General features: G+C 39.1%; 2 protein-coding genes and 1 long non-coding RNA gene across 3 annotated transcripts; 2 read left to right on the top strand and 1 right to left on the bottom strand.

Moving 5' to 3' along the window:
* Window positions 1–1,944: 1,944 nt before the first annotated feature.
* LOC146460842 (large ribosomal subunit protein eL14-like) lies at window positions 1,945–20,111 on the bottom strand. Its single transcript, XM_085087529.1, has 4 exons — window positions 20,061–20,111; window positions 10,696–10,797; window positions 9,077–9,325; window positions 1,945–2,045 (listed from the first exon to the last, which is right to left on the bottom strand). Exons 1-4 carry the CDS (start codon window positions 20,094–20,096, stop codon window positions 1,989–1,991), a joined length of 444 nt encoding a protein of 147 aa, XP_084943655.1. The 5' UTR covers window positions 20,097–20,111; the 3' UTR covers window positions 1,945–1,988.
* Window positions 2,057–5,151, top strand: LOC146460843 (uncharacterized). The gene is made up of 3 exons (XR_014857523.1): window positions 2,057–3,214; window positions 4,529–4,875; window positions 5,064–5,151. It is a non-coding gene; the product is annotated as an uncharacterized LOC146460843 (long non-coding RNA).
* LOC146460841 (uncharacterized) lies at window positions 20,095–21,114 on the top strand. The gene has a single exon (XM_085087528.1). It carries the CDS (start codon window positions 20,095–20,097, stop codon window positions 20,680–20,682), a length of 588 nt encoding a protein of 195 aa, XP_084943654.1. The 3' UTR covers window positions 20,683–21,114.
* The last annotated feature ends 951 nt before the right edge of the window (window positions 21,115–22,065 follow it).

Here is a 22,065-nt window from a genome sequence, read left to right as displayed (position 1 = left end):
TAGATGATTGCCTAGTTCCTAGGTCTCTCGTTGATCTCGGTCAATCTGTTTCGGGTCACGTGACCATTCGGTTACGTCAACGAAATGAATTGATCGTAAGGGCTTAGGAGAAAGCCGGTAAGGGGGCCAGGCAGGTATGTGAAAGGTCATAAAAAGGGACCATTTTCTATGGACGGTATATGAAAAGGTCACCTTTTCTGTCAAAAATGGTATACAAAAGGTAAGGGTTGGACCTCCAGGTGGTTAAAATCTTTGTTGAGTAATTCCCTTAATCTCCACCCCGGGCGTTGCAGGTGCAGCGCAAATTTGGGTGCTTTGAAAGCAAGCTTTTATATGGATGTTGAATATTTTGTTAGAGGGAGAGGCAATGAGCAAGGTTTGACTGAGCCTCAAGCTGAGGCATCGGAGAATTGAAGGTGGACTTCTAACAAGTCTACCTACTCGGTTACTAATGAAATAAAATCATGAAATATTTTGGTTTGTAGTAAGAAGAGAAAACATCTCGTTTCATAGCAGTTGGATTTTTATATAAAGCGACATTCACAACGAAGATCTCGTGTTGAAGTAAAAACTTTGCTTCTGTCGTTGTGAATTCAATCATTTATTTTTCTGCTTGGAATTAAGATTTTAATCATGTTTGGAAGAAAGCTAGCCTGTGAACAAGCTCCCAAAGTAGAACATAGGGCGAAGACAACAGAGAACGGGGAGCACAGTCGAGCGCGCCGAGACCCAGACCGAGCTCGACTTTTCTCTTCGCCCTATACCCCACTTAATTTTGGTCTTGTCCGGTGAGTGGGGCATTTGTATCCTTTTCTAAGTTATGCGGTTGGATTTTTCCAATATTGGCTCACCACACAGCGAGGCATTTGCAGTTGTTATCTGAAGAGAAAATAAAAAATGGCCCGGGGCATGGCCACGCTTAGAATTGACCGAGCCATTTGTAAGACAGAACAGTAGTATGTATGTTTGGACTTTACCCGAGTATTCGGCCTTCCTAAGGGGAGGGGGGAGGGGGCCTTTCCCTCGTCCCCCCTCCCGCAATTTCCAAAAAGCCTGATACTCAGGCTAGAATGGACTCAGAGAGCAAAGGACAGTCGGTCGCGCAGGACTAAGTAACACAATAAACACCGACGCGAAGAAAGTTCTCAAGAGCGTTCGTGCCGTGTTTTACTTCGTCCCGCCCCTGCCCTTTATTATACTGTACCTTGTGGACCTTCTACCGTCTCTGTTCGTAGAATAACGGATAAATATTTTACTTTACTCTCATAGAGAAGTGGGCGCAGCTAACAGGCAGAAAATGTTGAATTGCAATTTCATGAAACTTTTGTTGCTAGAGCGAGCGCAGCCAACATTTGAACGAGTGCTAAGCCAATTTTTACTACAAACAAAGGCACCCAAGTCTCAACTCAAGTTAAGTAAAAGCTCTTTAAAAAGTCACTTTTGCTTTGGATGGCACGAATGTCGTACCTATGTGCCCATTTCACTGGTCTTACTTTCTTCAAAAAAGTGAGCCTTTAAAGGCATTTGTTTTTGGTAATCCTGACAGAAGAGTCCAATATGGGTGGAAGGGAATGAGCTGGACTGTTGTATAAGAGTATGCACGTAAGCCACACCCCTGATAAGGTGCAGCTTGCCCATGACAGTGTCTGCTGGTTTTAAGTGTAAATATTTTCACTATGGTGTCATTTGAATACAACTACCAGAATCCTTCAGTTTTTGTTTTCTCATGCTAATTAGAGCTATTGTTCTTTGCTCTCCATTGGGATTTCAAAACTTGAAAAGGAAAACAAAATAAATTCTGGTAGTTGTAGTCAAATGACGCCATCATGAAAATGGTCTTTGCATCCATTATGGATTAACCTAAGTCAGTTCCTTTAAATAGCAGGGCATGCAACACTTGAAGTGACTGCATTGATAACCAGTTGCCAAATTAGAACAATTCAATTATCCTTTGAAACAAAAATTTTTATTGAATCTTAACAGCAAGATTACAGCTTCGCTTCTTTTTTCAACTTCTTCAACTCAGCTCTGATCATTCTGTTTTTCTGTTGAAACAAAAGAACACAGTTTCTTCAACCTACAACTGTAGTTGACTGTCACATGTCAAGCTACTACAACGTTTCTGATACATGTATTTTTTTTTTTCAGTCAGTGACACGGCCATATTCGGAAAAAGAAAACCATCCGGCTTAAAACATAACATCAGATTTCTTTCACATAAACCACTCATCCACATTCAAATCCTGGCAGTACGTGAGATTCTTGTCAAATGAACCTAGTATATGTAGCTTCCTTAAGTCTCCTGTAGCTCAGTGGTAGAGCATCTGAACTTGTAATCGGAAGGTCACAGGTCAAAGGGAAAATTATCAAAATGCAACAAGAGTGAGCATGAAAAATCAAAAAGCCACTTTGGTTTTTACTTCAAGTCGCTGTTTTCCTTGTTCAAAATCTGTCTCAAAATTTTGATTTGTGCACATGCCCAAGACCACCTGCACAAATGGCCCTAAACAGAAACTAAGAATGCTCACAGTACTTTCGACACTGCAATGTACATTTTGATGATTTGGCCATAATTTGCTCAAATCCTAGCAGTGCAGTATGCAGTTTGTTTGTCACATGAATCTAGTTTAATAACCTTAGCTGCCACAAGTCTCTTGTACTGTAGCACAGTGTTGAAGCATCTGAACTACATGAGCAAAGCCTAGTTTTTGTGTCGGGAAAATCCCAGATGGTCAGGGTTTTCACTGTTTCCCAACCATCCCAGACTTTCCTGACTCATGAAAACTGGAAATTGTAGACATCCCTGATTGTATGGCATGGTCGCATACATATCGGCAAAAATCTGGAGTATTTTCATTTTCACAATATGTACCAAGTTTCTGCGATGGTTGGCGATCATTCCCAACATAAATCAAATTTGTACTGTTGGGATGTTAGCAACAGTTTCAGCTTCTTATTAATCCTCTTAATTCATTTGCTACAGTTCCCAACTCCCCCCCCCCCCCCCGACAACAAACAAAAATGGCATCTGACACAGAAAATCTGCCCAGGATAGATGTCTGGCAATTTCCCAATATCTCTGCAAAATCTGGGACTGTCGGGAAACAGTGAAATCCCAGATCATCAGGGATTTTCCCAAACATTTGAAAACTAGGCTTAATCAGAAGGTGATAGGTTTGACTCCTGTCAGGAGAACTCAGGTGTTTTTTTTAAGGTCACCCGGGACCTTCAGAGGTGTCTCGCATTTAAGCGATGTAGCACGTCCAGTTTAAACTGTAGATACCTAAACCCCTATACCAAATTAAAGCTTATAGAGCTGACTATCAAACCATACCAAGAATTTTGAAATAAAATAAATTGTCGAATTTTTCATGACCTCTAATTGCGAGCGTCCGAATCACCTTTTTAAAGCTACAAGTCAAAGTGAATTTTGTTTTTTGCTAATTTAATTTGCTCCTCAGTTTCCTGACCCAAACCACTAGAAAAACGTGTCTGCGTTTTGCCATATTCAATCGCAGTGAAAAGTTATAGAGCATTTTCGAAATAGGATGAAAAAAATGTGGAGTAATCGTACAAAAATCACTCTTGGAGAAAAAATATTTCAAAAGAAAAAATTCGCAGACACGTTTTTGTTGTTTATACAGTTGAACCTCCACTAACGGCCACCTCTCCACAACGGCCACTTTTTTTTGTCCCAGCGGACAGTCCATACATTACCTCTTGTTTAAACCTCTCTACAACGGCAACGGCCACTAAAGTGCGTCCCCAACTGCCAAAATAACCTCTCAACAACGGCCACTGTACAGCTCTTTTTTGTAAAAACAAAACCTTTTTTTATAAGTTGATGCAGTAATCGACATTTGTCTTCGGAACATTACGTTTCTGTATCCATTTTAATGATATACGTACTTTGATTGTGTTCCATTTATATGCTGCAGTAAGCCTAGATTGTCTACAATAATACAGGCAGTCAGCGAATGTTGCGAACCTTGCTCGTTTCGTCTTGTTAACATTTTGATTCGTTTACGTTTTATTGTGTATTTTATCTGTATATATTATTTAAGGTTGGATTGCCATTATAGGCTACAGTAAGCATGAACTTAATTGGCACAATAAACATGTTGCACTTCCCGAAAAAAAGGTGTCATATTACACCCCTACCTCCCCATAACGGCCACCTCTCCACAACGGCCACTTTCTTCTGTCCCCAAGATGGCCGTTGTGGAGAGGTTCAACTGTATGTTAAACTAGCTACTGTCCAAATTTGAAGGCAAACGAACAAATTGCTTTTGAGTTTTAGCTCTTTGAAGTGGCTCCTCCAAGTGAAAAAAAATTTATTCGAGAAAACAGCGCTAAAAATTCGGCAATTCATTTTATTTCAAAATTCTTTGTTTAGTTGGATAGCCAGCTCTATCAGCTTTAATTTGATATAAGGGTTCAGGTATCTACAGTCTTAACCGGACGCACTACATCGCTTGGACGCGAGACACCTCTGAAGAAACCTCTGAAGGTCCCGGGTAACCTTAAGAATATTCCTGTGTCACTTACTGAAATTAAAATTGATCTATCAAATTGCTCAAAGTCAGGAGCAGAAAATGTCATTTGCTACTCAAAGTTTTGGTTTTTCCAAAAACAACAACAACAAAACAAATACAAAATAGAAGTGAATGATTTAAAGTTCCATCCCAATTTTATAGCCAGTAGATTTTGTATCCAAGGTTCATTACATAGGTGTCTCACAGGTATGTGAACCCCTACCCCTACACGAGGTGGGTACCTGTACATTTGTTATGACCACTTTCCTTTAAATCAGGGCTCAAGACTAACAGTAGCCAACTAGCCACAAACTGGTAAAAATTCAGTTTCGACTGGTAGGTTTTGTACTTTCCCTTGCCATTTTGGCTAGTAAAAATTGCTGGAGTGCTGGACAGAAAACAAAGATGAAAATTATTTAAATCACAAAAGCAAAACACCAGAATAAGACCTACATTCAGGGCTCGAGACTAACAGTAGCCAACTACAGTGTAGCCACAAACTGGTAAAAATTCAGTTTTGACTAGTAGGTTTTGTACTTTCCCTTGCCATTTTGGCTAGTAAAAATTGTAAAGGGCTGGGGTGCTGGACAGAAAACAAAGATAAAGATGAAAATTATTTAAATCACAAAAGCAAACCATCAGAACAAGACCTACATTCAGCATCTTTTTGTACTACAATCTTAAAGTACCGCTCAAATGTAAGTTGACAGTCTCACCTCGATACTCACGAGAATGTGGATCAAGTCAAACATCAAGACTTGATTCACTCAAAAGTCCACTTGATCCTTGATACTCGTAGTTTTGACAAAACAATGTATTTCTCGAGAAATTAACAATTGCAGACCCTGGCAAGCGCAGAGACTGAAAAGGCCCGTGTGATGGATCAGGTATCCTCCCTCTTTGTTCCTTTCTTTACTTACAGTACCGCCTGGAACTATAGACTCATCGGGACTAGGGCATACCTCGTCTTTACCGCGGGTAGTGGCCGCGCGTCCACCTAGGTGAAAACACGCTCGTTCCGCGGTGAAGACGAGGTACAGTGTGCCGCGGTAAATTTGCCGCAGGCGAAAAGACGAGGCATGCCGCGGGAAAGAACAATGGGGACTGGTTGCATTTCTAAAATAAGCGTTAGCTTGAGTGAAGACATTTATACTGCAAGTGTTCGAGGTGCAAAGAATCGGTGCTTAATCGAAGGAGTAATTTGAAGTCAAAATGGCGTTGGGTAGTTTGCGTAATAATTCTAATATTAAAATCCTGAATCTTTGCCTAGGCAAATGTTTGTATTCCGTCTTTTCAGAAATAATAAAAGTAGCTAACAATCCAACACTTGAAAGAAGCTTGTTACGTGTATCTCCGAGGGTATGTTAAATACGCAGTGAAGTACGTGTACGTTGATTTACCTGCTTTTCAAAACACTCAGTGTAAGTTTATGAAAGAGAGTTCGCTGAATTGTCATAAAAAATCCCTTTTTTAAAATTTAGTTTTCTTAATTTGTTCATTTCGATACAAGCAACAGGGCAAACGTCTTGTAAATTAACCGTAATTTGCATAGGAGCAAGTTTGACGTTTGTTTTGCACTCGTGGGAACCGGTGCTTCTGATTCGTCAGCTTTTTTTGTACGTGTCTGACCAAACAGCGGCTAAAAATATCTCCTGAATTTTAGAGCAAGCTTGTGTTCTAAAAAATCGGATATTGAGAGGGAATATTATTCTTGTTGCAGTGCCAAGTTCATTTTAAAAGAAAGAGGTCTAAAATAGACTGTAGACACAAGCGACAAAATTTGCGAAGTCGACACAGGGGTTTCAAGTTACAATAACATCGTCACACGCGAACATACATGTATGTTTTATAATCCGTAAATTTCGTGGGTCAGTTTTTTTCTTTTGCGTATCTTAACTTAAAATTGAAATAACTTGGCAAAAAATACAAAGTAAACAGCGGACTAACATTCTGGAACGCTGCCGTGTTACATCAAACAGCTTGTCACGTCAGGAGTCCGAGTGACAATGACCGACAATGTGTTGGAATTGCAATATTATTATTCGGGCGCTGAGCGGCACAAAACATGCTGAAATATTATTTGTTTTCAATTTATAAATGATTTTAAAAGGTCCGGCAAACGGAACTCCACAGACTGTGTCGAAAATTCAAGTTTGCTTGTTTTTTGTTGAGCAAATCTGCACGCTTTGAAGCTTCGATAGTGAATATTGCGCATTGTCCACAAGAAGTCTTCAAATATTTTGGGTATACCGAGTTTTGAGATATTAAATCAGAATCTTCCTCAAAGGATTTTTCAAATGTGGTCGGATACTCGAAAACGGATTCTCATTTTCTTCAAATGGTTCAAGCCTTCAAGGGCCGAGAATCGTATGTGTATCGCACATGATCGTCATCCCTAGTTAATGTTCTTTGGTGCGATTTTGCCATTAGAAGCTGACGAACCAAAACACAAAGCAAAGGAGACAAAAGCGTATTCAAACTCTACCGCGTCTTTTCTTTACCGAGGTTTTACCTAGGTGAACTTTTCCACGGCAACTTTGGAGCCATACCGCAACCGAAATGAGGAAAAAAAACGTCCTACTGCGGGAATACCGAGGGAAACCCGCGAGTAGGTCCCGCGGCAACCACGTGGCAAATGGGTCTATAGTTCTAGGCGGTACTGTACTTCTTTTTGGTTTCTTAAGTGTACTTTAAAAAATTGTAATTATTACTGGACCTGTGCTTTAATTATTTTTCTTTGCCTGTCATTGTAATTGTAACCACTTGTAATTACTATCGTACTCATAAAAATGAAAAAAAAAAAAAAAGAATGATCTCTCCGCCAACACAAACATGAAAACCTTCAAAGGAACTACCCTGGAAATTCAAGAAAATGCCAAGAGTGGAAAAAAATAGGTAAAATAGGAAATTCTGCTGCGCAATATTTTTTTAAATCTCATTTGGTATCACATGTTATTGATCAGATCAGGATGTAAACACTGAGAATTTGCATAAAATAACAATGCCTCACACAGTTCTATCTCTGGCCACAACATGTAAACGTTCAACTAAGGTTCAAAGATCTAGGGTAATGCCAGGAGTTAAAGTCTTTAGGTAAAATTAGGAAACCAAACTTCGCAATAAATTATATTCGGGGTCCAGCTAGTGTTAGGGATAAGATTGAATCACCAGAACAAACAAAAGCACTGCAATTTCAATTCACATATCAACAACCAGAACCACTGAGTGCCATAACGCTTAAAGCGTTTGAATGCATTTTCTACTTTTGCATTGGATTAAGCCAAAATAACATCTTAAGCAAAATAGAAAGCCCCTTCCAACGCTATAAAATGGTGACAAAAGCCGTCATTTGAACACCGAAAGGAACTGCCACATTGAACACACCGGGAAGGTTATGGTCACATGCTAGACAACCAAAATCATTATGTGTATCAAGTTTCAACAAACATAAGGCAAGGTACAAAATTTACAGTGGTTCTTGGAAGGAAAAATGTTATAGAAGCTTGCTGTTATCATTAGATTACTACAGGAGCCACAGTGCCCCACATGTACCCAACTTATGCCATTTTGGGCTCTTTGAAAAAAACTGGGAACACTGTTTTGAGTCACAATGTTTTGTCAATTTGCAACCAGGTAAAACCATGAAAAGAACAACACTTCCATCTTTGCTTTTCTCACTTAGCGGAAGGAATAGTATGAGAGAGGTTTTATTGTTTTGCACATTAAATTCATTGAAAACCAGACAAACAACAAGCTCATTACTTTTGTCAGCCTCGCGAGTCAATCCTTGACTTGATTCTTGATTATTGAGTTTTATCCTCAATCCTTGCAAGTTTTGGGTACCAAGGATTGGATCAAGACTCAAAAGAGACTGTAATCTTACTTCTAAGTAGTACTCTAGAGTAAAGGCTTTTTTCATGTTAAGGCCAATTTGAAATGTCAATCACAAATAACACAATTTGTAAACAGTGTAAAAACCATTACAGGTGTGTGAGATTTTTCTTAATAATAATATTACACATCTAAAACAAAATGTCCGACCTTCCTACAGTGTACCTCCCCTTTTTATAAATTAGTGAAACTGGGGCTGATAAAAATTTTGTTTTGGCTACTGAGCTAAAAAGTTGGTCTCAAGCCCTGAAAAACAAGATTTACATTTTGTCGCAAGAGTTGAATAATAAACATCTTTTATTAAATCTCTCAGTTAGTATGGGCAGTGTGATTGGTCAATTTTGCAGGCTACTGCTACATTTGAAAATTTTCCTTTCCTGCGCCCCCGATTGACCTCAGAGACATAATAAATATCTTACCAACCTCATTTTCTCAGTCCGTACTATAAGTTATGGATCCTCTTTTTTTCTCGTTGATTTATGGCCTGCGCACTTTGGCCATAAATCAATGGGAAAAACCTGGTTCGTAACTTACAGTACGGACCTCGAACTCGGATAGTAAGAGGAATTTATTTGAATTTGCATTTGAATTTGCAAACATGATTATGACCAAAAGTGTTAAACACATGGTACACAACTTTCAAAACTTACCTTCTGCTTAGCCAGCTTGAGTTTGAAGCGATCGAAGTCAGTAAGTGTTGCTCGCTTCTTTCTTGTGGCAAGTTTCTTGGCCCAGGCAGTCTTCTCCCACTTTTCCAGGATCTCTCCCTTCTCAAAAGCCTTCTTCACTGGGCCACTCTTGGCTGACGGTCCTACTTTGACCTTGAAGTCAGTGAGGGAAAGGTGCTTGAAGTTCAGAGCCTTGCGGCAGACATTAGTGCAAGGTCCATCAATCAGTGCCTGTTTAATAAAAGATGATTGCATTAATCCAGGTGAAGGTCAACCACAGTGCTATGCATGTCAAATGACTCCTTGTGATTGTTAGGCCTGTTCCAAATGTTGTGTTAATGCCATGCTAAACTAAATTGATCGCATTGAGCATGGCAGTAGCTTATGTTAAAAACCACATCAAGCCAATGCTGTCCAGCATAACAAGCTCTGTTGTTGTGCTACTACCATGTCAAACTCAATTTACAAATAATGAAGGGGTGAAACTGCCAGATTCTTCTTCTTAACCCTAAATAATGGAAATCTTTTCCATAATCATAAGTTTATTACAAGTGGAGCAAAAAGCAGCAGAAAAAACATTGGAGCAATGTTTCCTGAAGGAATTCAAGGCCACATGCAAAACCTCCGCTGAACCATAGCTAAAACAACAAAAAGCTATCTGAAAAGTCGGGCGTGAGAAACTGGCATGAGAAAACCAGGTGTGAGAAATTGGTCCTTAAAAGTGAGATTGAAGTTTTCAATCCACAGGCATGAGCATTGGCAGGTATATGAGTGTAGCATTGGCCAAGTTTATCACTTTTCCTTTTATTTCCTTGTTTTGGCACAGCACAGCACAAATGGAATATTAAAATCATCACTTATAACCGCTAACACAATGTTTTGTGTTCACGCAAAGCAAACTGATACCGACTGTTTCAATATTAAGCTGATTAAAAGAGTCCAAACTTTGATTACATATGTTGTATGTGGCTTCTGTACCATCCTCTGTTCTCATCATCCAATAAAATCAAACACATCCCTTGCCATTCAACATTGCCTGTACTTATGACTGTCAAAGGATTTTAACACATGTTTCAAAATTCTATGACATTTTACGTGTCATGGGAAAAAAGTTTAAAGCTGTATCGTAGGCTTATCGCCAGCACATCGCACATGACAAACTCGTATTGTCTAAATCGACCTTTGCATAAGATTTACAAGTTGATCATGAATCACAAGATATAATATTTAGCTATATATATATATAGCTCATCAACGAAGATACTTAACGACCGTAAGCAATATAAATTTAAAACAAACTGTACCAGAGAAACAATAAATGGAACAACAATGTGCATAACATCTTGTTGTAAATGTGGTCCGAGGAAAGTAGGATAAAATGACAATGGAAAGTTGATAACAAACTTCATGTAGGCTTTACAGTTTCTACTGACAAGGTTACAAGTGTACTTTCTGTAAGTACACAAGAACGGACAAACGTGCGCTTAAAAGTCAGTCTAAAAGTATAAAACCTCTTCATAATCCGTACGATTTACAGATTTTCACGAAAATTCCATTAGTTATAAGTAAGCCAAGAAATAAGTCCGCTCTGCAGTACTTACTCGATTTTGATCGACCACATCAACGATGACACAAAGTTTCCCCTCGTCGGGTCCGGAGTTGATCAGGGCCACACGGCCAATTTCCACTAAACGCTTGTATACCTGAGGGATTCATCCAGAAAAAATGAGCACAGTTAGACACAGGAAAGAAGAGTAATTCCGTCGAAAAGTTCGCAATGTTTTCACACGTGGACTCACCATCTTGGAATATCGGCGAGAAAGGGAGAATTTGATGCAAGTTCCCGGATGTGAAAAGTGTTGCAAGGCTCTGTGGGTATTACGTGAAAGTTAACCGCTGGTTAGCATAATGACGGCGCACCTGTAAAAGTTGAGCTTGGAGGGGAGGATATTTATTGTTTTCAGGAGCGAATTAATTAAACTTATATAATTAGGAAGAAGAGAATTATGAGGCGTTGTAAATTAAAAACAACGTCGTCAGTTTTGGAATAGTCATTAGAGTAGCTTCCTCTAATTTCTCTTATGATTCAACATCCATTCAACAAAGAAGTCTAAGAATGATGTATTTAATACTCGCAGTGAGTGATACAGACATAATCAGCAAAATGAAATCCGAGTGCTCCTTAGAACGCTCTTCCACTGAGCTACAGTAGAATCGCCATGGCGCACGGTTCAAGTTTTCTTTATATTTTTAAAATCGGCTGGAACAAAAATGACAAATAGCATATCCTTAAAGGATTATATATTCACAAGCGTTTAGAGTAAAAGCTGTCCTTGTTTTTATTTTTTTATTTTTTTTCTCGTTGCCCAGTTGAAATCGAAGGACAGAAACAAGCAAGTGAGCGACGCGCACGATTGTAACGCGGACACTCCACACCGGGGAAGACCACGGATCCAGATCGAAGCTAGAGGGAGGCAATGGTGGAAAGTGAAAGTTAGAATTATGTCGAGGAAAAACAGAATTTGTGATTACTGAATTCAAATAAGCCTCTCCCTGGGGAGGTGGGAGTGGGGGAACGTAATCAAGATCGTTACGGTATTCACAAGAGAGAATAATTTCCTATATTTCTTCAAGTTTGCCTTTCTCATACACTTCTTTATCAAATTCCATCCAGTATCAGAAGGGTTTTGACAGTAGACTAGTAGTGGACAATTTTCGGTCATAGTTTGAAGTACAAAGAAGCGCGGCCAGGCTAAGAACTAAAGGTCTCGAAAGCAAGTGAGTATGACAGTGAGTACCGACAGTTCCTTGTAGCCGGCTGCCTACTCGACAGACTGACTGTAATCATTCCGCTTGCGGCCTTGTGAAATATTTTAAGGAAACTATTTTAATTTTAACTGAGGCCTCAGTGCGGGTAAGGCTATGTACGCATGGTGTTTCATAGTCTTACGGAAATCGGGATTCAGGCACACGTATGCTACATACTGAGCTGCCGTTGGCTGTGTGAATAGTGAATAGTCAATTGACGGACAGGGCACACTCCTACATTACCAGATTGCTTAACTGATCGTTCTCTCATTTTACGATGTGAAAACACATTTGAAGGATCAGAAGCCAGAAGAACAATCATGTACCCAGTCCTGCGTACTCTTGGAAGGATTTTAGTGCGGATTAATATGCCTCAATTTCTGGAACATTTCATATCTTAGAGGACTTTTTTGTGGACAACTTCACACACTCCCCTCAGGTTAACAGTTAGTTTTACGATGTGAGTATGTTCGTGGTGAAAAAAAAAAAAGATTTGATCATTTCATCGCATAGTTGAAGGAATCTTTTCAATGTTGAGGGTGAATTTCAAATACTTAAGAAGTAAGTATAAGCTGGCTTAAAGTATATAACTAATGTTTACCGTCAACCATGGTGACGAAAACACAGCCAGTCGACACCGCATATCCTGCTGATGAAGACCAGCAGTATAGCGGTCGGAACGTCGCGATCAACACCTATCGGCCACACAGTTGTGAGACAAATGATTAAATTGAGCTCTCAGTTATGTTCGTGAAAAGCCTCAGAAGTTAGGGAGACAATAGAGACCGTCGACCGGCCGGAAGCAAATAAAATTCCTTCGTGCAAGTCATCTAGACAGTTCAATTATTGGTGCGATAAGGCCGAAGGGTCGATATGATAGTCTTTTGTGTTGTCAGTATTTGTCATTTGTCAGTAAATGGAGTGTGCTAACTGACTCTTCGAATTTCCAAAAAAACCTCATTATGAAAGCGAGGCTTCGCGCATAGTTTTTATTATTATGAAAATTATTCATATGTAAACCAAAAACTAGTCACATGAAAAGCTTTGCACTTAGCTTTGTTTTAGTATTGAGGTTTAAAGCAACTCTGAAATAGCCTATTCTTCAAACTGGCACTTTCTGAGAGTAGTGTACGCTATTATATGTTGAAGGAATTCAAGAAATTCAATAAAAAATGGCATATAAAGTGTCGTCCAAATTAATGCATTCCGCCAGTTGTAAAATGATCGATCTGTCCGGCCAGTTCAAATAGAAAGCGCCTTAAATTATCTCGTTTCGTTTCCTTTTCAAATTCAAAACGCGTGATCATTCAAATAAAAATCCTTTTCATTAGGTTTTTAGTGCTTTCCTGTGTTATACAAATTATACATACAGGACGTCCGTTCCTCTTCATCATCCGGCTTTGTAAGAGGAGAGACAATTGTCTATTTTAATTTGAGCTGATTAAGGTATTTAGGCCCTGTTTATATGGAGAAAAGTTGTCCCGGGCAAGAGGGTTACCCTCCCAGCCGAGTCAACTTTAGCGAGCGTTTATATGAGAAAAAAGTTGACCCCTTTGCCCGAGGCAACAGCGCTTACGCATGCTCTGATTGTCTCGCCTTGACGGAGTTGACCCGGCTAGGCGAGCCAAAGTGTTTATATGGAGAAAAGTTGGCCCGCCTAGGAGGGTGACCCTACCATCGCAAAAGGGTGACCCGGCTAGGCGGGTCACCCTTCCAGCAGAGCCAACTTTTTGTTTCTCATGTAAACGGTTCGCGAAGTTTTGTAAGGAAATGTAGGAAAAGTTGGCTCGCCCAGGGTAGCTCGGGTAGGCGGGTAACCCTTCTACCCGGGACAACTTTTCGCCATATAAACGGGGCCTTAGTTCCGATCGATAATTAAACACTTTTCATCATTTTTAACTTTCCTTTCATCAACTTGACACACCAACAAACACGGCATTCAAAAGCTTTTTCTTTCTCAATTTCCAACCATCCAAATTTAATTTGCTTATTTAATAGAATAATAAATCTGGCTACTTTGAGATCGTGAAACATGATCAAATGTTTCCTTTCTTTCTTCTCAATGCTTCAACAATCCTTTGGCATCTTGATCGGCAGCGTTCGAAATCAGAACTTCAGTTGCAGAAAACACAAAACATCACGCGGAGGAAAAAATTCCTTTAATTTAAAATAGCCTCAACGAACTGACAAATAGACCTTTGTTTTATCGATTTTGTGAGAACAAGGTGATTAATCCTTACATTGCTTCCAAAAGGTTTTTATTTCTTCTTCCGTTCTTGGTGAAACAGCAATATGATATAGCAAAGGCCTGAGCAGTGTTTTCTTGGGCGGAATTTTAGAAGTTTACTTTTCAATACCTTTCGGATTAACTTCTAATTTTCATTAGTAATGGCTTAAGACATTCGATCTTGAGAACACCCTATAGCCTCAGGAAATCGACAAACACATCTGTTCCGCAAAGAGTCAAATTCCTTTTCTTCTCATTGTTGTGCGTAAACTCAATTTGGTTCGTAGATTGATGAAAAGATTGATGTGTACGGTAAATTTGATCAGCGAGGTTTTCTATGTGGTCCTACGTGGATAAAACTATCTTAATTAAAAGGTGCGGTTATCTTCTGTGCAGAGTTTCTACTGAGCCACACTACAAAAGAGAACTGTGAATCACCACTTAAAATCTGAGACGAAAGCATGGCTATGAAATAGCACTGGTAAGAGTTTGTTTATCATAGAAAATAAGTTTATAGTGCCGTCAGAGATATTTAACACGGTTACGTCCATATGCCCTGACTAGTTAGTTTCGAGTTCAGCTGAATTTATAATGCGCAAATTCTGAAGTATCAGCTGCCTTTTCATGTTGAAGAATTTTGTAAAGTAACCGTGATCATGATATAACTGACTTTCTTGGGATTAGCACATGATGAAATCGCTGTTATACGTCTATCACTTCCATCAAAACATATAGACTTCTCTAGTGTAAACCAATCCGGCGATTTCAACCGAGGACCATGTTGATACAGTGCAACCTAGAAATCATGGCAGAAATCAGGCAACAAACTTTGAAATGATAGTGTTGTTTGCCAATGTTTGCAAAAATACAGGGAAGTCGTTTCAACAACAACAACAACAACAACAAAAACGTCTTAAGTGTTTACAAGATTCCTAAACTGATATTGGACTTATTATCAGACTGAGCTAAGAATAAGACACGTGATAATGATGTATTTTTCAGAAATAACACAGGCAAACTCGGAAAAAGAACTTCCGAGTGCTCCTATCAGGAATCGAACTCCTAAGCCCTTTCGATCACTAGTTCGGATGCTCTACCACTGAGCTATAGGAGACCCGTGGGAACTAAGTTTGTTCATGGGACAAACATCCTGCATACTGCTAGGATTGGAATGTCAATGAGTGGCATATGCGCAATGAAAGGAAATGTCCCATGAACCAAGTTTAATGGCCTTCAGTCTCACGAGTCTCCTGTAGCTCAGTAGTAGAGCATCCAAACTGGTGATCGAAAGGGCTAAGGTTCGTTCCTGATAGGAGCACTCGGAATTTCTTTTTCCGAGTTTGCCCGTGTCATTACCGGAATAATACATCATTCTCATTTGTTCGCCAGGCTTAAAATATTACATCACATTTCCTTGTAATAGGACACCTGTTGTTTACGGCTTAAAATCAAATTAAATTTGATCGATCGATGAGCCGGGGGTGTGAATTCCAAAAGAAATGTTTTTGTTTTTAGCTTAATGGCCTTAGCTCCCACGAGTCTCCTGTAGCTCAGTGGTAGAGCCATCCGAACTAGTAATCGGAATGTCTTAGGTTCGACTCCTGATAGGAGTACTCGGAATTTCTTTTTCTGAGTTTGCCTGTGTCATTACTGAATAATATATCATTCTCATTTGTTCGCCAGGCTTAAAATATTCCATTACATTTCCTTGTAATAACACACGTGTTGTTTACGGCTTAAAATCAAATTAGATTTGATCGATCAATGAGCCGAAAGATAAAGTTATCATATTGCTATTTGTTCTGATGAAGATGGATAGGAAGTACATATCTGACAGCCTCAATTATCCTAGCTAAGGTACATGATAGGGCGAACTCATAACAACGAACCATGGGGAATCAGAGTAAATTGTGCGGGAACTGATGCGAACAGTGTTTCAAAAATAAAAACTTGTATGCGCTTCTTAGTCAGAATTCACGGGTTTGGTAGCATCATTTTCTTTTGCATGGCTTACAAAAAGCCTCGGGCTTGCACTGAAAAATTCGGCTGCGTTTACGAACGTTCATTGCCAAATCGGTAACTTTATATTGGAGCAGGAAAAAACGCGGTATTTGCCCACAGGATGTGACGTGAAATTTGACCCAACATGACCAAACAAAACTTACAAACGCCTGAAAACAAATAATTTTTTACGTCGTCAATCTACATCATACTGCACAGTTTAAAGCGCATTCATGTATTTTTGACCTAATGGCGTCATAACTAACTTTCCGAAGTTTGCTGCTATGGCCAAGTGCTGACCAGGGAACATAAAGCTATAAAAAGGTAGTGTTAAAAAAAATATTAATCCGGCATTGCATGTAAGACTATGCATATGAAAGGAAGGGCTAAAGTCCGTCCCAACAATGTTAGAGCCCCGGGATTAGAGCTCGGCTGAGCCAGAACTGAAACCTACAATTAAATCAAACGGCTAGCACAAAGTCTCTCCCGCTTTCATACTATTCAAGTATTCAAGTAAACCGTACCCTTAATGAAACTCGGTGGGATCGGGACACAAGCTGCACTAGTCAGGGGCACCCAACGACAGTTTTCTCTCAAATCCTTTTAAACGCTATTTTAGGCTATCTGGAGTGCCTTTAATCTGTAGGTTCATTTTAGGCTGCGCTATAATATTTATATATGTTTGGCCATTCTAGGGGAACTTCAGTCTTTTCGAAATCACTAGGGCATTTTTGTCGATTTCCCGAAAACCTTAGGTCTTATTTCCTTTCCGAAAGTTCGAGGTGAAAATTCCATTAAGAAAATTGTAGGGGATTAAGGACCTTCCGAACAGATAATTTACCGAAACGATCCGTTGGGTGCCCCTGACTAGTCAAAGAGAGTGAACGGCCTTTATATCTTCACAACGGGGTGCTCTGTTTGTTATTCAAAATGAAAACTGAATTAATTACGATTTTTGAAAGACTGTGTTACACTCTTCTTTAGTATATAGGAACGTCTAATTTGTGGGCTGAGGCTTAAATTAAAGTTAACGTTCTTCTTCTTCTTTTAGGTTATTTTTGTAATTTGAGCCTGCAAACGTTCTCAATATGTTCTAAGTTAAACGTAAAAATCAGTAACCGGCCGGCCATCAAGCATTGTTCACCGTACGTATTCTCGGTTTTCACTGTCACGCCATTGAAAAAAAAAATCGAAACCATTCCATGAATGAAGTCAAGAAATTGACATGGTATAGAAGATAAATAAATAAAGCATCTGTCCAAGTGTCAGGTCTGTGCGGCATTCCGTACTGGAGTTATTTGACAAAATGTTCCACATAAAAATATAGAACTTAGTATGGAGACGCCATGTTTGTGTCCCTCTGAGGGGCACAAACATGGCGGCCGGAAATAGGAAAAAACATCTGGAGTTCACTTTTGCCAGAAAAGATGTTTGTTTGCCCTTGTGAATTTTCGAATGAATAGATTAATATTTCTCCTCAAACTTAAATTGTTTAGAATGCTGAAAATCACCCGAAGAGTCATTTTTAAGATACGGAAAAGCTCTGTCACGGCCGTCCTCCTGATGTCACGCACAATGGAAACTCGGAAATTGAAACTGTTCTATTTTCAAAAGGAAGCACGACATCGAGCTAAGAAATTGTGAACAGACATATTTTTAGGTAATCTTTCCTTGAATGAAGGTAAAAATTTTGTAGGCCTCCCAGTTTTGAATTCTAGAATTTGGTGACGTCACGTGAAAACCAAGAATTGGTTTTGGATATCAAGCTTCTAGTGTGATGCTTGCGCGGCAGTACTCTACTATCCTGTTAGTGCTGTGCTGTGTAGATTAAAGCTTATAGTTTTATATTTTATTTTGTCTTATTTTACGCATAATTCACAATGCTCATTTATTTAAACGTTCCGGCGTAACTGACTTTCAGCCTGGGGTGTGCTCCTAGTATGTTCTTAATCAGTGATAATCAGTTCAGTCATTCACTGGTGGTGGGGGGTGGGGAGGGGGGGAGAGAGGAGGAGGGGGTACTCAACCAAGTTTTATACGTGGAGGCTGCGCCCCGAGGTCTACCCCATCACCCTGGTTGTTATATACCATTTTTGACAGAAAAGGTAACCCTTTTATATACCTTCCATAAACAATGGTACTTCTTTCTCATAGGGTAAAAACACTTGCATCTCTTTTCGTTGGGTATTTGCTCGAGAATATCTGAAAGGCCCTTTTCAGGACCCAACCCCCATCTTCGTTTTGATGGATGCTTGAAAGTCAGGCCGCTCTCTGCCCATTCAAAGGAGTGGAAAATCCATGAAGGCTGTGATCAGTGCCGTTGAATACCTGCTCGACCCGGCAGCAAGAGTAGATTTTACCGAGACGTGTACGAGACAGAGCTAACAGGCTTCAAGCCAATGCCACCGAATAATTTGACTCGGGCACTATAACAATCTAAAATACATCCTAAAAGACAAGGCTCACTTTCATACAGAAATCATATAAATAATGGAATCGAAAATAATGGAATCGAAAATGTTACCAATAAATCGGATGATCATAGTAATTTATTGTGGGAAAAAGAAAAAGAAATTTGTGCTTAAGCTCATGTCACTTTGAGAAAAAAGTACAACATACATGTATTTTTTTAACAACTTCTTCAAGGAGCTTGGCAATCAACAAAAATGTTTCAATTAAAATCCTAGATCTATTATTAAAAAAAAAACATTTCTTATTAATTGAGAGAAACTATTCGGAAACATTTTCCAATTATTTTGTCCTCCATTAACCACTTTTTGTGCACTGCGCTAAAACGTTTTGCACTTGCCACAAGAAACTATTTACTCTAAATTGTGATGCTCTTTCAAGTCTGTCAGCTGTCGAGCCCATTTAAAATTAAATAGGACACGAAAGTGTATATCTAGCCGGAAAAGATAGTTTCGCCAGTTGTTATTGCTGCCAAGAAACGTTTAAGGCACTGTCATAAACATAGTAAAGATAAAGGCACGTTTCCGCCCAGACACGCGTTTGATTGATTTGCACTTAAAAAATAACTCGATTGTCTTAAGCATCGGTCCAGACCACACAAAGGTTCATTTGCATGAACTTGGAGTGACAGATGTTAGAACTGGAAAGGAGTTGAATTCAAATTCGCAACTAACGTTCATTTTATCTTTGACTTGGAAACCTTTCTGCCTAAATTGTGGACAGCACTGTCGACGGTGAACGGAAGAAAAATAATATCGGTTGAGATATCGCAGAGAGTAAGGCCGAGTAAGTGAGACGTTGTTTGATTTGTTGATGTTTCATTTCCATCTGTACTTTACCGGACGAAAGTTCGCCAGTTAGTCTATCGTAAATTCATTTTAGAATTAGCAGGCTAATCGACTCGCCAAAAACTAAACGAGCCACTGTGAAATTAAAATGTTGATTTGCGTCTCACTGAAATATTACTTCCATTATTTGCTTTAAATTTCTTCGTAAAGTGTATTCCTGTGCTAAGGGGTCTCTCGAATTATTTCAAATCAGCAAATAATTTATTTGCTTCCTGCATTTTGCCTTTAGGAGCTTCACTGAAAATGTCGAATTGTACTCCGTCACGGAAAATAAAATTGTTCGGGGTAAGCTCAATTTTCGATGCGAAAGGTAAATGTTATTATGCAAAAAATTAGGGGTCGTTGCATGGAGAATCAATATCAAAATATTCTGAGCGCGTAAAAATCGATTGATGTTAAGAGGATTTTATGGGCTTAAGTTACTTCATTGTCTGACTTCCGCTGAAGAACTTGTAAACATTGGCGCAAACCGATTTATATTAGAATGCACCAAAACTCATAACACTCAAAATTATAATGAGAGATTTTATCAGTATAAAAACTGAAACTGTATTCTGTTCAACAGGAGAGCTGGCCTGGTGCAGAAAACTGACTTCGGGTAATTCGCACTTACCGTGTGAAAACCTCGTCTTGCGGCAGGTGGCATCATGAAAAGTATTTTCCGGACGATAACCGATACCAGTTGTCAAAAGCGCCGAGGAAGAAAGCAAAACAACACAAAAGACTACAGCGATTTGAATACAACAATGGGAGCGTGTCTGGACTTGCACAGCGAAGCCCCGATTAAAATTCTCCTTGTCCCTTGCGAATCGCAGCCTCCTTCGTCTACAAGATACTGGATTGTTGATAAACGACGCGGGAAAATTCCATTCTTTGGATCAAGTAGGTGCAAGATTGTTCAACACATGGGTAACAGAGTAACCGAACCTTTTCAAGGACATGTGCTCGTGAGAGAAGGACGGACAATTATCAAAGGGACTTTAACAGACGGCGCCGTTGAGGGAAAATATTTCGAACTTGTCTTGTATGCATCTTCGCAAGAACTTGACGGAAAATTGAAAACAAATGGCAGCAGTACAACATTGTGCGGATTTCTGCAGCGAAGTGCGAATAAAAAATCGGGTAAATATGAGGAAACACATGACGCATTTTTACATACTGCAACGGAAAATTTCGACTTTTATCAGACAAGCGAAACAGTTTGCAAAACAGCCAAGCAGAAAAAGCTCAGTTAATTTAGTTTACGCGTGTACTGGCTATACAACGTTGATAAGCGCTTATACGGTATCAAGAATTAACCTCGAGTTTACGCACTTAGTTCAAGGACTCGTTTTTAGCTTAGCTTTGTCTGTATTCAATATTTTTCTCTCGATATTGTTCTTTTATGACATTCCGACCATTTGATGGTTGATGTACAATGTAGGTAGGTCGATCGGGTCTTTTAATTCCTGTTTATGTCATGCGATCAGCGAAAAGACTTCAGTTCTAAAATTGAAACTCAAATTTGAAAGAGTAGTGATTTTTATAATCGAAACGAAGAAATGTATTGTTAAGATCAAGGTGTTTGCAAAATAGAGGATTTTATTTATTGTAGGAAATAACATAAGCCTTTTGTCACGAATTAGTGTTGACGTCAGTTAAATATATTAAAATATTTACAAATTTTAGAGACTCATGCGTTAATTGACTTTCTTTGAAGTTCAATACAATTTTACTTTATTTTTCCTATACATGAATGGACTCGTTGCGTTGTTTCTGCCAATGAAAGCTGGGAAGTTTACAAAAATTGATCGGATAATTTAAAACGGTTTTGGTTTCCCTGGCCACTCACTCAAGTCACAGATCGAATCATTTTATGTGTGTGTCCAATTAGTTTATTGAACGTGAGAAAATAAAGCTTAACGGCAGAGTTAAGTGTGTTTTATGAGTTAAATTAAATACTAACAATTCCGAAACGACTTCAGTTGAGCCTTTAGCTACTATTTAGCAATTAAGCTTTTAGTTGACAAGCCGTTTAGTTTATGTGAAAATCCGCCGAAAAATTCATAACATGAAAAATTTGAGTTTTTAGCTGAGATCGAGGCCTTTCAAGATTTCCTCTGTACTTATCAAACTTTTTGTGCCTAACGAATTCTATAAGTGCGGTGGCGTACGAAGCAGAAAAAACAATACACGTTTGCTTATTCTCGTGACGCGAGTATTGATATTTCAAGGGGAATATATACTTTGATCTTTCGGAGAAACTGAGATTTGGTTAGGCGGCACCTTTACTAGTGAGAATGCTTAGTTTCCGTAGCTAACAGGTTCCTTTGTCGGTTCCATTCAATACAGTTGCTCTTTTGAAATCCTTTTCTTACTGACACCAGATGATTGTCTAAGTTGAAAAAGAACATAGAAAACAAAGAAAACCTCTTTTGTTAATCGTTCGTTCTTATGATAGCGACCTGGCTATATCCAACGTGCGTGTGAGCGGAAATACTGGATAATATTTATACACCTACCGTAATTATGAAAACAACACCAATCGGTCACAATATCCGCCTCAAAACATGTTTTTCTCCAGCGAGGCACATTAAATCTGACTTGGATGCCACGAGAGCATGAGTACACGAAAGTAG

The sequence above is a fragment of the Pavona decussata genome, unplaced genomic scaffold (assembly GCF_977016875.1).
Source record: "Pavona decussata unplaced genomic scaffold, jaPavDecu1.1 SCAFFOLD_207, whole genome shotgun sequence".
NCBI classification, from domain to species: domain Eukaryota; kingdom Metazoa; phylum Cnidaria; class Anthozoa; order Scleractinia; family Agariciidae; genus Pavona; species Pavona decussata.
This window is presented reverse-complemented; position numbering and strand designations above follow the sequence as displayed.

Excerpts from the sequence above, each read along its gene's own strand:
- LOC146460841 (XM_085087528.1), top strand. The coding sequence starts at position 20,095 with ATGAAAAGTATTTTCCGGACGATAACCGATACCAGTTGTCAAAAGCGC.
- LOC146460842 (XM_085087529.1), bottom strand. The coding sequence starts at position 20,096 with ATGATGCCACCTGCCGCAAGACGAGGTTTTCACACG. Across the intron at positions 9,326-10,695 it reads ATGTGGTCGATCAAAATCGA|GCACTGATTGATGGACCTTG; the intron begins GTAAGTACTGCA and ends TTTATTAAACAG. Across the intron at positions 2,046-9,076 it reads TCAAGCTGGCTAAGCAGAAG|AAAAACAGAATGATCAGAGC; the intron begins GTAAGTTTTGAA and ends TTGTTTCAACAG.